Here is a 19,643-nt window from a genome sequence, read left to right as displayed (position 1 = left end):
CACATACTGCTAAAGACAGCCAACAACACACCCCTTCCAATCAATACTGCTAAAGACAGCCAACAACACACCCCTTCAATCACATACTGCTAAAGACAGCCAACAACACACCCTTCACAATTACTGCTAAAGACAGCCAACAACACACCCCTTCCAATCAGATACTGCTAAAGACAGCCAACAACACATCCCCTTTCCAATCAGATACTGCTAAAGACAGCCAACAACACACCCCTTCCAATCAGATACTGCTAAAGACAGCCAACAACAACACACCCCTTCCAATCACATACTGCTAAAGACAGCCAACAACACACCCCTTCCAATCAGATACTGCTAAAGACAGCCAACAACACACCCCTTCCAATCATACTGCTAAAGACAGCCAACAACACACCCCTTCCAATCAGATACTGCTAAAGACAGCCAACAACACATCCCTTCCAATCAGATACTGCTAAAGACAGCCAACAACACACCCCTTCCAATCAGATACTGCTAAAGACAGCCAACAACACACCCCTTCCAATCATACTGCTAAAGACAGCCAACAACACACCCATTCCAATCAGATACTGCTAAAGACAGCCAACAACATACCCATTCCAATCAGATACTGCTAAAGACAGCCAACAACACACCCCTTCCAATCAGATACTGCTAAAGACAGCCAACAACACACCCCTTCCAATCAGATACTGCTAAAGACAGCCAACAACACACCCCTTCCAGTCAGATACTGCTAAAGACAGCCAACAACATACCCCTTCCAATCAGATACTGCTAAAGACAGCCAACAACACACCCCTTCCAATCAGATACTGCTAAAAACAGCCAACAACACACCCCTTCCAATCATACTGCTAAAGACAGCCAACAACACACCCCTTCCGATCAGATACTGCTAAAGACAGCCAACAACACATCCCTTCCAATCATACTGCTAAAGACAGCCAACAACACACCCCTTCCGATCAGATACTGCTAAAGACAGCCAACAACACACCCCTTCCAATCAGATACTGCTAAAGACAGCCAACAACACACCCCTTCCAATCATACTGCTAAAGACAGCCAACAACACACACCCCTTCCAATCAGATACTGCTAAAGACAGCCAACAACAAACCCCTTCCAATCATACTGCTAAAGACAGCCAACAACACACCCCTTCCAATCAGATACTGCTAAAGACAGCCAACAACACACCCCTTCCAATCATACTGCTAAAGACAGCCAACAACACACCCCTTCCAATCAGATACTGCTAAAGACAGCCAACAACACACCCCTTCCAATCATACTGCTAAAGACAGCCAACAACACACCCCTTCCAATCATACTGCTAAAAACAGCCAACAACACACCCCTTCCAATCAGATACTGCTAAAGACAGCCAACAACACATCCCTTCCAATCAGATACTGCTAAAACAGCCAACAACACACTCCTGCCAATCAGATACTGAAATTGGGAAAACAACATGTCCCACTGCCTTTATGATAAGAGCAAAGCAGAAGCAGAAACTTTTTATAGATTAATGCATCTAAGCCAGAAGACAGAACCCAGAGCATTCTGCACAAGGACAAATACTCAACTCGAGGCCATAAGTAAGGAATTTGAAGACAGCAGGGTGAGAATAAAGAAGGAATAGCTTTGAGATTAAGGGTGCCAAGTTTGTGGGAATGGGCATTTTATGAAACAAAATATATAAATTAGATTTACGCAGAAATTCAAAGGGCTGAGGCAGAATAGGACGATATAAAGGAAGAATTAATATAAAGTCAAAAATAAAAATGACAGCATGCCAGCTAATAATTCATCCAAATCATGTCGAAATTTATTGCAAGCAAAACTATAAGCCAAGGGCAATTAATTTTTATGAGAAATTTGACAAAATTTTACAGGTGCATATGTACTACATGTTTTCATGAAAGGTGAACCAGCATTGTTTATGGAGAAGACAAAAGATTTACAATACGATCATTCCAATCTTAATATCACTGCACATGCAGCAGCCATTGCATGCCCTTATAGTAACACCAAACAATCAAACTATATTACTGTGTGTCAATAAAACCATGTATTTCACACAACAAGCTGTTTATCACTAGACATTGTACATTATACAAATCCACTTTTGAAGCAACTATTGTTATTTTAATGAGTGTTATCTACAGTATTAAACGTGTACATGTCCTGTAAGGGTTTACAGTAGAACTGTTATTGTCTAGCAGTTTTTATGAATCGTATAAATGGTCCATATTGCCATCTGTTTATGTACAATATGGGAATATATAATGAACACAGTATGTGTTAAGCTAATTACCGCCTTTTTTCATGTATTAAGTGAATAATATCTTGTGATGTTTCCACAAACGTAATGTCTTTGATAACATCATGACATTTTTCATTTTAATGTTGCCATTTTGTATGTATATTTATTTCACAAATAACAACACATAAAAATATACAACATTAGTTGGCACTCCTATCTTACTTCACAGATCTAATAAAAAAATAAATTCATGCATAAATAATATTTTTGTTTTAAATGAAATATTGCTTCAATAAAACAGAATATTGAACAATTTGAAATTCCTGTAAAACTCTGTACATTGGTACAAGAAAACCTCAAGGATATTAACAAATTCATCGAATACAATGTTTTAGTTCAAAAAGGGGTAAATAAATTTGCAATAATTTACTCGTTTTCCAAATCAAACTAACTTGTAATGAAGACATAATGTTTCACTTTTTTATTTAAAAATTCAATATTTTTTAATAACACAATATTTTCAAAAGTTTCGAATGTGAATGTTTTATAAACAAAAATAACAGAGCACTTATTGTAGATATTTTATTATAAGCCTTGTAACATTTTAATAAGTATACAGCTGATATAGCCCAAAGTGAAGATCAGTACTCTGAGAGACAAACGTTCCAACTTTAAACACATAAATGTTTTCCTTGTTTCAGATTTTTCTGGACTGGGTCCTTATAACTGCTTTGAATGTATAGGCACATTTCTCTTTCAAAATCCATTGCATGATGTAAAAACACCTATTGTTCAAACTGTCAAACTCCTTACTGCATATCTGGTGTGAGTCCACTGTCTCGTGACTGCCACTTTGTCCGACCATTTTGTATAACCAAGGTTGATGTTATAGTGAAAGAGATTTCCATTAATTTGATCAAGTTTCTTTGTTCAAGAAAAGAATTTTGCATATCAAAACCCATAAATGTCTTCCTTTGTTTTTAATTCCATCATAATCATGGTTATAGAAACGTTTGTTGCTGATTTTATATTCCCTTGAAAACTTTCAGACTAAATAGGTGGGTAGAACAGTAATCCTTCGATTTCCATATTATATAGCCTGTCTTACATGTAAAAAAACCATACCATTTAATATTAGTAGGTGATTCATCGTCTGTCTTAGAATCAATAGTTTTGTATATATACTGTCCTCTAAAATCAAAATGAACAGAGAGCCATAAGGCGTCTTAATTACTTTAAACCCCTGTCCCATGCAATGGCACTTTGCTTTGCCCGATATCAATAAATCTTCATTTGCAGCCCGATTTGATATCTCGAGTATATGATGACTTCATTTTTAAGTATAGTTTTTGCACAAGTCCTCCAAAAAATGATGGCTACAAAAAAGTATATAGGTGTTTGCCTATGAGCTAAAATGGTAGGTTGCCATCGAACTTCATACATACAAATTTCCGTGGAGCTGTCAGAAAACCAGTCGTTAGGCCCAAATTCTCTCAATGTTGTACTGGTCAATATGGAAATTGGAATATCACTTTATGGAAAATTCATTTTTCTTCTCTTCAAATTTTCGTCTTGCATTTTTCATAAGCATGTCTGGATGAGGTACTTTCAGCTTGTAATGCAACATTATTGCAGGCTTTACTTAGGTTGAACCACATTGTTTGTTTATTCCTATACACATGGTCAACATTAATACCATTCAGTTGCCAAACAGACAATGGAGCTACTTAAAAATATACACATTGATGAGCACAGCACTCTCAGTGCTTTTAATTTTTAATCAAAACAAATATTTTCATAAAACATGCCCATATATCTGACAGGTAGAAGGACCAAACAGCTGTATGGTGACCCTAACATCAAAGACAATTAAGTTCTAGAAGGACCAAACAACTGTATGGTATTTCTAACATCACTGACAATTAAGTTCTAGAAGGACCAAACAGCTGTATGGTGTCCCTAACATCACTGACAATTAAGTTCTAGAAGGACCAAACAGCTGTATGGTATTTCTAACATCACTGACAATTAAGTTCTAGAAGGACCAAACAGCTTTATGGTGTCCCTAACATCACTGACAATTAAGTTCTAGAAGGACCAAACAGCTGTATGGTGTCCCTAACATCACTGACAATTAAGTTCTAGAAGGACCAAACAGCTGTATGGTGTCCCTAACATCACTGACAATTAAGTTCTAGAAGGACCAAACAGCTGTATGGTGTCCCTAACATCACTGACAATTAAGTTCTAGAAGGACCAAACAGCTGTATGGTGTCCCTAACATCACTGACAATTAAGTTCTAGAAGGACCAAACAGCTGTATAGTGTCCCTAACATCACTGACAATTAAGTTCTAGAAGGACCAAATAGCTGTATGGTGTCCCTAACATCACTGACAATTAAGTTCTAGAAGGACCAAACAGCTGTATGGTGTCCCTAACATCACTGACAATTAAGTTCTAGAAGGACCAAACAGCTGTATGGTGTCCCTAACATCACTGACAATTAAGTTCTAGAAGGACCAAACAGCTGTATGGTGTCTCTAACATCACTGACAATTAAGTTCTAGAAGGACCAAACAGCTGTATAGTGTCCCTAACATCACTGACAATTAAGTTCTAGAAGGACCAAACAGCTGTATGGTGTCCCTAACATCACTGACAATTAAGTTCTAGAAGGACCAAACAGCTGTATGGTGTCCCTAACATCACTGACAATTAAGTTCTAGAAGGACCAAACAGCTGTATGGTGTCCCTAACATCACTGACAATTAAGTTCTAGAAGGACCAAACAGCTGTATGGTGTCCCTAACATCACTGACAATTAAGTTCTAGAAGGACCAAACAGCTGTATGGTGTCCCTAACATCACTGACAATTAAGTTCTAGAAGGACCAAACAGCTGTATGGTGTCCCTAACATCACTGACAATTAAGTTCTAGAAGGACCAAACAGCTGTATGGTGTCCCTAAAATCACTGACAATTAAGTTCTAGAAGGACCAAACAGCTGTATGGTGTCCCTAACATCACTGACAATTAAGTTCTAGAAGGACCAAACAGCTGTATGGTATTTCTAACATCACTGACAATTAAGTTCTAGAAGGACCAAACAGCTGTATGGTGTCCCTAACATCACTGACAATTAAGTTCTAGAAGGACCAAACAGCTGTATGGTGTCCCTAACATCACTGACAATTAAGTTCTAGAAGGACCAAACAGCTGTATGGTGTCCCTAACATCACTGACAATTAAGTTCTAGAAGAACCAAACAGCTTTATGGTGTCCCTAACATCACTGACAATTAAGTTCTAGAAGGACCAAACAGCTGTATGGTGTCCCTAACATCACTGACAATTAAGTTCTAGAAGAACCAAACAGCTTTATGGTGTCCCTAACATCACTGACAATTAAGTTCTAGAAGACCAAACACTGTCTGTGTGGTGTCTAACATCACTGACAATTAAGTTCTAGAAGGACCAAACAGCTGTATGGTGTCCCTAACATCACTGACAATTAAGTTCTAGAAGGACCAAACAGCTGTATGGTGTCTCTAACATCACTGACAATTAGTTCTAGAAGGACCAAACAGCTGTATGGTGTCCCTAACATCACTGACAATTAAGTTCTAGAAGGACCAAACAGCTGTATGGTGTCCCTAACATCACTGACAATTAAGTTCTAGAAGGACCAAACAGCTGTATGGTGGTCCCTAACATCACTGACAATTAAGTTCTAGAAGGACCAAACAGCTGTATGGTGTCCCTAACATCACTGACAATTAGGTTCTAGAAGGACCAAACAGCTGTATGGTGTCCCTAACATCACTGACAATTAGGTTCTAGAAGGACCAAACAGCTGTATGGTGTCCCTAACATCACTGACAATTAGGTTCTAGAAGGACCAAACAGCTGTATGGTGTCCCTAACATCACTGACAATTAGGTTCTAGAAGGACCAAACAGCTGTATGGTGTCCCTAACATCACTGACAATTAAGTTCTAGAAGGACCAAACAGCTGTATGGTGTCCCTAACATCACTGACAATTAAGTTCTAGAAGGACCAAACAGCTGTATGGTGTCCCTAACATCACTGACAATTAAGTTCTAGAAGGACCAAACAGCTGTATGGTGTCCCTAACATCACTGACAATTAAGTTCTAGAAGGACCAAACAGCTGTATGGTGTCCCTAACATCACTGACAATTAAGTTCTAGAAGGAACCAAACAGCTGTATGGTGTCCCTAACATCACTGACAATTAAGTTCTAGAAGGACCAAACAGCTGTATGGTGTCCCTAACATCACTGACAATTAAGTTCTAGAAGGACCAAACAGCTGTATGGTGTCCCTAACATCACTGACAATTAGGTTCTAGAAGGACCAAACAGCTGTATGGTGTCCCTAACATCACTGACAATTAAGTTCTAGAAGGACCAAACAGCTGTATGGTGTCCCTAACATCACTGACAATTAAGTTCTAGAAGGACCAAACAACTGTATGGTGTCCCTAACATCACTGACAATTAAGTTCTAGAAGGACCAAACAGCTGTATAGTGTCTCTAACATCACTGACAATTAAGTTCTAGAAGGACCAAACAGCTGTATGGTGTTTCTAACATCACTGACAATTAAGTTCTAGAAGGACCAAACAGCTGTATGGTGTCCCTAACATCACTGACAATTAAGTTCTAGAAGGACCAAACAGCTGTATGGTGTCCCTAACATCACTGACAATTAAGTTCTAGAAGGACCAAACAGCTGTATGGTGTCCCTAACATCACTGACAATTAGGTTCTAGAAGGACCAAACAGCTGTATGGTGTCCCTAACATCACTGACAATTAAGTTCTAGAAGGACCAAACAGCTGTATGGTGTCCCTAACATCACTGACAATTAGGTTCTAGAAGGACCAAACAGCTGTATGGTGTCCCTAACATCACTGACAATTAAGTTCTAGAAGGACCAAACAGCTGTATGGTGTCCCTAACATCACTGACAATTAAGTTCTAGAAGGACCAAACAGCTGTATGGTGTCCCTAACATCACTGACAATTAAGTTCTAGAAGGACCAAACAGCTGTATGGTGTCTCTAACATCACTGACAATTAAGTTCTAGAAGGACCAAACAGCTGTATGGTGTCCCTAACATCACTGACAATTAAGTTCTAGAAGGACCAAACAGCTGTATGGTGTCCCTAACATCACTGACAATTAAGTTCTAGAAGGACCAAACAGCTGTATGGTATTTCTAACATCACTGACAATTAAGTTCTAGAAGGACCAAACAGCTGTATGGTGACCCTAACATCACTGACAATTAAGTTCTAGAAGGACCAAACAGCTGTATGGTATTCTAACATCACTGACATCACTGACAATTAAGTTCTAGAAGGACCAAACAACTGTATGGTGTCCCTAACATCACTGACAATTAAGTTCTAGAAGGACCAAACAGCTGTATGGTGTCTCTAACATCACTGACAATTAAGTTCTAGAAGGACCAAACAGCTGTATAGTGTCCCTAACATCACTGACAATTAAGTTCTAGAAGGACCAAACAGCTTTATGGTGTCCCTAACATCACTGACAATTAAGTTCTAGAAGGACCAAACAGCTGTATAGTGTCCCTAACATCACTGACAATTAAGTTCTAGAAGGACCAAACAGCTGTATGGTGTCCCTAACATCACTGACAATTAAGTTCTAGAAGGACCAAACAACTGTATGGTGTCCCTAACATCACTGACAATTAAGTTCTAGAAGGACCAAACAGCTGTATGGTGTCCATAAAATCACTGACAATTAAGTTCTAGAAGGACCAAACAGCTGTATGGTGTCCATAAAATCACTGACAATTAAGTTCTAGAAGGACCAAACAGCTGTATGGTGTCCCTAACATCACTGACAATTAAGTTCTAGAAGGACCAAACAGCTGTATGGTATTTCTAACATCACTGACAATTAAGTTCTAGAAGGACCAAACAACTGTATGGTGTCCCTAACATCACTGACAATTAAGTTCTAGAAGGACCAAACAGCTGTATGGTGTCCCTAACATCACTGACAATTAAGTTCTAGAAGGACCAAACAGCTGTATGGTATTTCTAACATCACTGACAATTAAGTTCTAGAAGGACCAAACAGCTGTATGGTGTCCCTAACATCACTGACAATTAAGTTCTAGAAGGACCAAACAGCTGTATGGTATTTCTAACATCACTGACAATTAAGTTCTAGAAGGACCAAACAGCTGTATGGTGTCCCTAACATCACTGACAATTAAGTTCTAGAAGGACCAAACAGCTGTATGGTGTCCTCTAACATCACTGACAATTAAGTTCTAGAAGGACCAAACAGCTGTATAGTGTCCCTAACATCACTGACAATTAGGTTCTAGAAGGACCAAACAGCTTTATGGTGTCCCTAACATCACTGACAATTAGGTTCTAGAAGGACCAAACAGCTGTATAGTGTCTCTAACATCACTGACAATTAAGTTCTAGAAGGACCAAACAGCTGTATGGTGTCCCTAACATCACTGACAATTAAGTTCTAGAAGGACCAAACAGCTGTATGGTGTCCCTAACATCACTGACAATTAAGTTCTAGAAGGACCAAACAGCTGTATGGTGTCCCTAACATCACTGACAATTAAGTTCTAGAAGGACCAAACAGCTGTATGGTGTCCCTAACATCACTGACAATTAAGTTCTAGAAGGACCAAACAGCTGTATAGTGTCCCTAACATCACTGACAATTAAGTTCTAGAAGAACCAAACAGCTGTATGGTGTCCCTAACATCACTGACAATTAAGTTCTAGAAGGACCAAACAGCTGTATGGTGTCCCTAACATCACTGACAATTAAGTTCTAGAAGGACCAAACAGCTGTATAGTGTCCCTAACATCACTGACAATTAAGTTCTAGAAGGACCAAACAGCTTTATGGTGTCCCTAACATCACTGACAATTAAGTTCTAGAAGGACCAAACAGCTGTATTGTGTCCCTAACATCACTGACAATTAAGTTCTAGAAGGACCAAACAGCTTTATGGTGTCCCTAACATCACTGACAATTAGGTTCTAGAAGGACCAAACAGCTGTATAGTGTCCTAACATCACTGACAATTAAGTTCTAGAAGGACCAAACAGCTGTATGGTGTCCCTAACATCACTGACAATTAAGTTCTAGAAGGACCAAACAGCTGTATGGTGTCTCTAACATCACTGACAATTAAGTTCTAGAAGGACCAAACAGCTGTATGGTGTCCCTAACATCACTGACAATTAAGTTCTAGAAGGACCAAACAGCTGTATAGTGTCCCTAACATCACTGACAATTAAGTTCTAGAAGGACCAAACAGCTGTATGGTGTCTCTAACATCACTGACAATTAAGTTCTAGAAGGACCAAACAGCTGTATGGTGTCCCTAACATCACTGACAATTAAGTTCTAGAAGGACCAAACAACTTCATGGTGTCTCTAACATCACTGACAATTCCTAGCAGGAGTCCTGCTAGAAAGGTTGTATGAAGAAGTATGATTTTCTGGAAACTAATATATGTCTTTTGTAAACTTCAGTACATCCTTTACTACCTTGGATGATAATTTATTCTTAATTATTCAAAATATTTTAACAATTCAAGACATATGTCTTCCTTAAAACAAGAGATCCCAGAGGAATCTTGGCGCCCACCATAGATTGACCTATGTCTGACAGTTGACAAATGGATCTTTTCTCTACTTTTCAAGCTTCAACTTTCAAATCCAAAATGGTGGTCTGTTAGCATCTGGTTGACCAATCATTCCCAAAATGCACTATGCACAACTAGGGCCAAAGTGGGATTTTGTTTGTTTGTTTAATTATAATTACATGGGGTGTGTTTTGGTATGAGGTGCGGTTGTGTGTTTTGGGAGACTGCAGTACATTTATGTTGTGTTTTCCTGTATAGTGGAACTGCCCTTTTAATAGTGCTATATCACTGAAGCATGCCACTGAATTTGAGAATGATCACTTCAGTTCTTTCTGAAAATTAGCAGTAACAAACTTCAACTTACAAAATACAAGTTGGTGGCCTAGCGGCCATCTGGTTGATTGATCAGTCTCAAAACACAGTATGTCCAACTAGGGGAACCAATATATGAAATTTGAGAACGTTCCCTTCAATACTTTTTCAGAAAGAGCGATGACAAACTTTAACTATCAAAATCCAAGATGGCGGCTGGACGGCCAACTTGTAGACCGATCAGTCCTAAAACTCAATATGCACAACTACTGCTCTAGGGGAACTTATATATGAAATTTAAGACAGATCCCTTCAGTACTCTCTGTTCCAAATTGCAATATGCACAACTAGGGTCCTAAAGAAACCTACAAATGAAATTTGAGAATGATCCCTTTGGTACTTTCTGAGAAATAGAGAGAACATTCTCTATCAAAATCCAAGACAGCTGCCTGGCGGACATCTTGTTGACCGATAGGTCTCATAACACAATATGCATAACTAGGGCTCTGGGGACACTTACATATGAAATTTGAGAATGATCCCTTCAGTACTTTCTGAGACATAGCGATTAACAAGAATTGTTTACGGACGGACAGGCGGATGGACCGGCGGACGACGGACCATGGACCAAAAGCGATTTAAATAGCCCACCATCTGATGATGGTGGGCTAAAAATGTATTGTTCATAGTTTTTGAACTCTAAAATTTATACCAATAAACCTTTTCAAAGTCATCAAGAAAATGTCAAAATGTAGGAAACGATTAGAATTTCAAACTCTATTACAAATGTATCTCCAAATGACTTCAAATGAAACAAACATTTATTTGATTCACATACTCTTACGCTGTAATGTCAGTTTTTAGGAGGTAAAATGATATTCAACTCCAGTAGATAATGTAAATTTCCAGACGGTATTATATAATTAGTCTTTATCTCCAGAATCTCTGCATTGGGTAATAATGTGAAAAAAGTGACATTTTGTTGGTAACTGGAGATATACTGGTACATATATAATCACACCCTAGCATCATTCTCTGAAACAAATATACAAAATATTGTACATTTCCGGTTGCATATAATTAATGTAATAATGATCTTGCCGTTTAGATAATAGGTTGAGCAATTTAACAATTATTATAAAATATACACACATATATTATATATAAACTGATGTTTAAACTCCAACACATTACCACGGCGACTGAATCCAAATGTCTGGGATAAATCGGGAACATCCGTTTAGCACGGAAGGTCACACACATTGTCACCCTCATTATCAACTTTTAAACACTTGACTTTTTAATGACATTTAATATTCATAAATTACTGGAACTAAATGAGTATAAAATGAATATTCTAACTCGTTACGGAGGCTGATGTGTATGAGATTGAGGCTAAAGTCAGGCACACTTCCGGCCGACTGTTCATCTATCCTATAACTACCTTTCATTTAGTCAAACTAACCTGCATGTGACAGAAGTTCAACAATTATGCAAATGAGTACAATTTGGACCAGGAAATCAGAAATTTACTTGGTGAGAAAAATTGTTTGTATGTTATGTCAATCATAGTCATTATTTGAAAATAATTTCCATAATTTTGCCAAGTAAATATTAATGTGTATTGTATATGTATATAGTTGAAACTTGAAATGTCAACATCACATATTTACTTGAATCAGATTGCATAGATTTTGTAAACACAAATCGTCATGTGGATATACCAACATTTAAGTAATTGGTATCAAACACCATCCTACATAGTCTCATCTAACGAAGAAACTCCTCATCCAAAGAATTATTACCTCAAACACCATCCCAACAATTCTTACTTCAAACACAATCCAAACAATTATCACTTCAAACACCATCCAAACAATTCACACCTCAAACACCATCGAAACAATTATCACCTCAAACATCATCCATACAATTACCACTTCAAACACCATCCAAACAATTCTCACCTCAAACATCATCCAAACAACTCTCACCTCAAACACTATCCAAACAATTCTCACCCCAAACACCATCCGAACAATTCTCACCCAAAACACCATCCAAACAATTCACACCTCAAACACCATCCAAACAATTCTCACTTCAAACACTATCCAAACAATTCTCATCTCAAACACCATCCAAACAATTCTCATCTCAAACACCATCCAAACAATTCTCACCTCAAACACCATCCGAACAATTCTCACCTCAAACACCATCCAAACAATTCACACCTCAAACACCATCCAAACAATTCTCACTTCAAACACCATCCAAACAATTCTCACCTCAAACACCATCCAAACAATTCTCATCTCAAACACCATCCTAACAATTCTCACCTCAAACACCATCCGAACAATTCTCACTTCAAACACTATCCAAACAAGTCTCATCTCAAACACTATCCAAACAATTCTCATCTCAAACACCATCCATACAATTCTCACCTCAAACACCATCCAAACAATTCTCACCTCAAACACCATCCAAACAATTCACACTTCAAACACCATCCAAACAATTCACACCTCAAACACCATCCAAACAATTCTCACTTCAAACACTATCCAAACAATTCTCATCTCAAACACTATCCAAACAATTCTCACTTCAAACACCATCCAAACAATTCTCATCTCAAACACTATCCAAACAATTCTCATCTCAAACACCACCCAAACATTTCTCACCTCAAACACCATCCGAACAATTCTCACCTCAAACACCATCCAAACAATTCTCACTTCAAACACCATCCAAACAATTCTCACCTCAAACACCATTCAAACAATTCACACCTCAAACACCATCCAAACAATTCACTCAAACACTCCAAACAATTCTCACCTCAAACACCATCCAACAATTCCTCAAAACATCCAAACAATTCAACACCATCCAAACAATTTACAAACACCATCCAAACAATTCTCACAATCACTTCAAACACCATCCATCACAACAATTCACTCACCTCAAACACCATCCAAACAATTCACACTTCAACACCATCCAAACAATTTCACCTCAAACACCATCCAACAATCAACACTTCACTCAAACACCATCCAAACAATTCACACTCAAACACCATCCAAACAATCAAACACCATCCAAACAACTTTCACCTCAAACACCATCCAAACAATTATCACCTCAAACATCATCCATACAATTCTCACTCAAACACCATATCCAAACAATTCAAACACCATCCAAACAATTATCACCTCAAACACCATCCAAACAATTTTCACCTCAAACACCATCCAAACAATTCACACCTCAAACACCATCCAAACAATTATCACCTCAAACACCATCCAAACAATTCTCACTTCAAACACCATCCAAACAATTCTCATCTCAAACACTATCCAAAACAATTCTCATCTCAAACACCACCCAAACATTTCTCACCTCAAACACCATCCGAACAATTCTCACCTCAAACACCATCCAAACAATTCTCACTTCAAACACCATCCAAACAATTCTCACCTCAAACACCATTCAAACAATTCACACCTCAAACACCATCCAAACAATTATCACCTCAAACACCATCCAAACAATTCTCACTTCAAACACCATCCGAACAATTCTCACCTCAAACACCATCCAAACAATTCACACTTCAATCACCATCCAAACAATTATCACCTCAAACACCATCCAAACAATTCACACTTCAAACACCATCCAAACAATTCTCACTTCAAACACCATCCAAACAACTTTCACCTCAAACACCATCCAAACAATTATCACCTCAAACATCATCCATACAATTATCACTTCAAACACCATCCAAACAATTATCACCTCAAACACCATCCAAACAATTTTCACCTCAAACACCATCCAAACAATTCACACCTCAAACACCATCCAAACAATTCTCACTTCAAACACCATCCAAACAATTCTCACCTCAAACACCATCCAAACAATTATCACCTCAAACACCATCCAAACAATTATCACCTCAAACACCATCCAAACAATTCACACCTCAAACACCATCCAAACAACTTTCACACCATCTATCACCTCAAACACCATCCAAACAATTATCACCTCAAACACCATCCAAACAATTATCACCTCAAACATCATCCATACAATTATCACCTCAAACACCATCCAAACAATTATCACCTCAAACACCATCCAAACAATTATCACCTCAAACACCATCCAAACAATTCACACCTCAAACACCATCCATACAATCATCCATACAATTCTCACTTCAAACACCATCCGAACAATTCTCACCTCAAACACCATCCAAACAATTCACACCTCAAACACCATCCAAACAATTCTCATCTCAAACACCATCCAAACAATTCTCACCTCAAACACCATCCAAACAATTCTCACCTCAAACACCATCCAAACAATTCTCACCTCAAACACCATCCAAACAATTCTCACTTCAAACGCCATCCAAACAATTCTCACCTCAAACACCATCCATACAATTCTCACTTCAAACACAAAATGGATTTGATTGAGGTGATTTTATAGGAGAACAAGCTATTTATTGTACATGCTTCTTTACATGTTTTGTACGATTAACAAGAGGCCCAGAGGGCCTGTATCGCTCACCTGGATTGTAATGCCAAGTAATGTTCTGAAATGCAGGTTCATTGTTTCTTTTCTGAAGGAATCTAAATATTAACCTCTAAAATCCCCTATTGGGCACCACCCCTCCTGCCCCCAGGGGTCAGAGCCAAAATTTATACAAACTCAGTTCCCCTTCCCCTAAGGATGTTTATGGAGAAATTTGGTCACAATCCAAGCAAAACTCTAGGACAAGTGGCGATTTATAGGATTTACCTCTATTTCCCGTATTGGGCCCCACCCCTCCAGCCCCCGGGGGGCCAGAGCCAAAATTTATACAAGTTCTGTTCCCCTTCCCCTAAGGATGTTTGCCGCCAAATTTGGTTACAATCCATGTAGAACTCTATGACTAGTAGCGATTTAAAGGATCTACCTCTATTTCCCATATTGGGCCCCGCCCCTCCTACCCCCGGGGGGTCAGAGCCAAAATTTATACAAGTTCTGTTCTTCTTCCCCTAAGGATGTTTGTGGTCAAATTTGGTTACAATCCATGTAGAACTCTATGACTAGTAGTGATTTAAAGGATTTACCTCTATTTCCCCTATTGGGCCCCGCCCCTCCTGCCCCCAGGGGGTCAGAGCCAAAATTTATACAAGTTCTGTTCTCCTTCCCCCAAGGATGTTTGTGGTTAAATTTGGTTACAATCCATGTAGAACTCTATGACTAGTAGCGATTTAAAGGATTTACCTCTATTTCCCCTATTGGGCCCCGCCCCTCCTGCCCTTGGGGGATCAGAGCCAAAATTTATACAAGTTCTGTTCCCCTTCCTCCAAGGATGTTTGTCGCCAAATTTGGTTACATTCCATTCAGAACTCTATGACAAGTAGCGATTTAAAGGATGTACCTCTATTTCCCCTATTGGGCCCCCCCCTCCTGCCCCCCGGAACCAGAGCCAAAATTTATACAAACTCAGTTCTTATTCTCCCAAGGATATTTCTGGCCAAATTTGGTTATATTCCATGCAGAACTCTATGACTAGTAGCGATTTAAAGGATTTACCTCTATTTCCCATATTTGGCCCCTCCCCTCCAGCCCCCGGGGGGCCAGAGCCAAAATTTATACAAGTTCTGTTCCCCTTCCCCCAAGGATGTTTGCCGCCAAATTTGGTTACAATCCATGTAGAACTCTATGACTAGTAGCGATTTAAAGGATTTACCTCTATTTCCCCTATTGGGCCCCGCCCCTCCTGCCCCCGGGGGGTCAGAGCCAAAATTTATACAAGTTCTGTTCTCCTTCCCCCAAGGATGTTTGTGGCCAAATTTGGTTACATTCCATTCAGAACTCTATGACAAGTAGCGATTTAAAGGATGTACCTCTATTTCCCCTATTGGGCCACGCCCCTCCTGCCCCTGGGGGATCAGAGCCAAAATTTATACAAGTTCTGTTCCCCTTCCCCCAAGGATGTTTGTCACCAAATTTGGTTACATTCCATTCAGAACTCTATGACAAGTAGCGATTTAAAGGATGTACCTCTATTTCCCCTATTGGGCCATGCCCCTCCTGCCCCTGGGGGATCAGAGCCAAAATTCATACAAGTTCTGTTCCCCTTCCCCCAAGGATGTTTGTGGCTAATTTTGGTTACAATCCATACAGAACTCTAGGACAAGTAGCGATTTAAAGGATTTACCTCTATTTCCCCTATTGGGCCACACCCCTCCTGCCCCCGGGGGATCAGAGCCAAAATTTATACAAGTTCTGTTCTCCTTCCCCCAAGGATGTTTGTGGCTAATTTTGATTACATTCCATTCATAACTCTATGACTAGTAGCGATTTAAAGGATTTACCTCTATTTCCCCTATTGGGCCCCCCCTCCTGCCCCCCGGAACCAGAGCCAAAATTTATACAAACTCAGTTCTTATTCTCCCAAGGATATTTCTGGCCAAATTTGGTTACATTCCATGCAGAACTCTATGACTAGTAGCAATTTAAAGGATTTACCTCTATTTTCCGTATTGGGCCCCACCCCTCCAGCCCCCGGGGGGCCAGAGCCAAAATTTATACAAGTTCTGTTCCCCTTCCCCAAGGATGTTTGCCGCCAAATTTGGTTACAATCCATGTAGAACTCTATGACTAGTAGCGATTTAAAGGATTTACCTCTATTTCCCCTATTGGGCCCCACCCCTCCTGCCCCCGGGGGGCCAGAGCCAAAATTTATACAAGTTCTGTTTCCCCTCTCCCAAGGATGTTTGTGGCTAATTTTGGTTACAATCCATGCAGAACTCTAGGACAAGTAGCGATTTAAAGAATTTACCTCTATTTCCCCTATTGGGCCCCGCCCCTCCTGCCCCCGGGGGGGGTCAGAGCCAAAATTTATACAAGTTCTGTTCCCCCTCCCCCAAGGATGTTTGTGGCCAAATTTGGTTACATTCCATGCAGAACTCTAGGACAAGTAGCGATTTAAAGGATTTACCTCTATTTCCCCTATTGGGCCCCGCCCCTCCTGCCCCCGGGGGGTCAGAGCCAAAATTTATACAAGTTCTGTTCCCCCTCCCCCAAGGATGTTTGTGGCCAAATTTGGTTACAATCCATGCAGAACTCTATGACTAGTAGGGATTTAAAGGAAATGTTGACGGACGGACGGACGACGGACGGACGACGGACGCCGCGCCATGACATAAGCTCACCGGCCCTTCGGGCCAGGTGAGCTAAAAATGAAGCAGATAAAAGTTTAAGCATCACGAATATTAATTCAAAACCCTGATCAAATTTCAGGGAGTGAAAAAAAACCAATATCTAAACAGTTTTGACAGGGTATAACATGTAAAATAATAATCTAGGTTTGGAATAGCAGCATTAACATGAATATAATTACATGGTGATAATTTCCTAGTGACCTAGTAGACAGGTTACTTCTATAAATAGGCAATCTTTATATACAGGTGACCTTAAAGAGGTGGCCCTTATAGACATGGAACCCCTATAGAGAGGTGGTTCCTATAGAGAGGTGGCCTTTACAGACATATTACCCCTATAGAGAGGTGGCCTTTACAGACAAGTTACCCCTATAGAGAGGTGGCCTTTACAGACAAGTTACCCCTATAGAGAGGTGGCCTTTATATACAGGTGACCCCTATAGAGAGGTGGCCTTTATATACAGGTGACCCCTATAGAGAGATGGTCTTTGTATACAGGTGACCCCTATAGAGAGATGGTACCCCTATAGAGAGGTGGCCTTTATATACAGGTGACCCCTATAGAGAGGTGGCCTTTATATACAGGTGACCCCTATAGAGAGATGGCCTTTATATACAGGTGACCCCTATAGAGAGATGGTCTTTGTATACATGTGACTCTTTGAGACAGGTAGCCTTTATAGACAGGTTACCCCTATGGAGAGGTGGCCTTTATAGACAGTTGACCTTTACAAACAAATGACCTTTGTATTTCATAATATAGATGGCCTTTGTCCCTTATACAGGCCATGATGTTAATATAATCTTTAAATACAGACTGTTTATTCTATAAATGATGCCTTATGAAACATTTGAGTGATACTTTCTATAAAGGTATTTTTTTAATATATTTGACTTTAATCTGTGGAATTCTGCATCTGTTTGCTTAATTATGACATCTAATTAATGTGTTATCTTTAGGGTAAATAGTATTTATCTCATGTAAAATGCATGCAACTCTCATAGTTTTTATCAGTACATTGTATACACAAATAATTGTAACAATTCTGAGAAAGAATTAAGACTCTCTCCACTGATGTCCATGATAGTAAAGATTTTATTCTGCTTATAAATTTAGTTTTGTAAAAGTTGAGTATGAGCGAGTACGCATAGTATTTTATCATCCACTAACCTCAAGGCAAGCAGAAAATGGGAACATTCATTTAGAATAACGAAAGTATTTTAAACCATCAGACAGACAAAGGACAATACACAGCACAGTGGCTGTCATAAAAAAGTCAAACGATCCTGGTAAATTCTCTTACATGTACATAATTGTATCCCACATGACATAATCAGGTAGCGATTTAGCTTAAATGGAAGGCTAAGTACGAAAAAGGAAAGAGAAATGGTGGGGATGGGCAGTCAAACTGATGGGAGAACATGTGAGGACGATTAACCATGTACTTTTATTGGCCCTTTGTCCGCCAATAAACAGTAATAAGATTAATTTTTGGTCTCCTGTCTTGTGAAGGTGTCACACATGTGTCAGACCCCTGATGGACAGTAAACAAATGTCGGCTCCTCACCATTTTAATTATACATGTCTGAGAAAATAAAAAAAAGTGCCCAATATATAAACCTGTTGGTGTGAGTCGGTGAGGCCGAATAATGAGAGGAGAGGATATCAATGGCCTAATGATACCAAACCTTCGTTCAATCGGCTTGTCAATTAAGTTTGAGAAGCACATGAATTAGCATTTCCTGGGAAGATCCAGGTGATTATGTATCCAAGTCAATGGCCTTGCCTTTGGCTGATGTTTTTCAGATTATCAGCTATTTAATGCTATTCAAGCCATAGTTACACTTGCAAATTTAGCTTTTTTTATCCTTAAATGACTTTTTCCCAGAATGTGGACATGAATATAAGTCTCTAATCGTGGAGTCAGAAATGGGATGCTCTCTCATGTAGTCATTGTTCTTGGAGATCTTCCCACAGTTTTACAGGTAAACCACTTTGACCTTTCAATGTAAGGTCAGCTAACAGCTAATGACAGTGGACGGCAGTGGACGGTGATTTTGTACTCCTGTTGCGGTCATTGTAGAACTTG

At 39.3% G+C, this 19,643-nt stretch overlaps 2 protein-coding genes across 3 annotated transcripts in view; one reads left to right on the top strand and one right to left on the bottom strand.

The window, feature by feature from the left end:
- LOC138316208 (zinc finger homeobox protein 4-like) overlaps window positions 1–19,643 on the bottom strand; it is a 325,938-nt gene that overhangs the window by 125,508 nt on the left and 180,787 nt on the right. The window lies entirely within an intron of this gene.
- Window positions 11,995–14,811, top strand: LOC138316788 (probable cyclin-dependent serine/threonine-protein kinase DDB_G0292550). The gene has a single exon (XM_069258445.1). The coding sequence runs from the start codon at window positions 11,995–11,997 to the stop codon at window positions 14,809–14,811; it is 2,817 nt and encodes a 938-aa protein (XP_069114546.1).

Source organism: Argopecten irradians, chromosome 2 (assembly GCF_041381155.1).
Source record: "Argopecten irradians isolate NY chromosome 2, Ai_NY, whole genome shotgun sequence".
NCBI classification, from domain to species: domain Eukaryota; kingdom Metazoa; phylum Mollusca; class Bivalvia; order Pectinida; family Pectinidae; genus Argopecten; species Argopecten irradians.
Note: the sequence above shows the minus strand (reverse complement) of the source record. Positions and strands in the feature narration are given on the sequence as shown.

Coding starts and splice junctions, on each gene's coding strand:
- LOC138316788 (XM_069258445.1), top strand. CDS start 11,995: ATGTGGATATACCAACATTTAAGTAATTGGTATCAAACACCATCCTAC.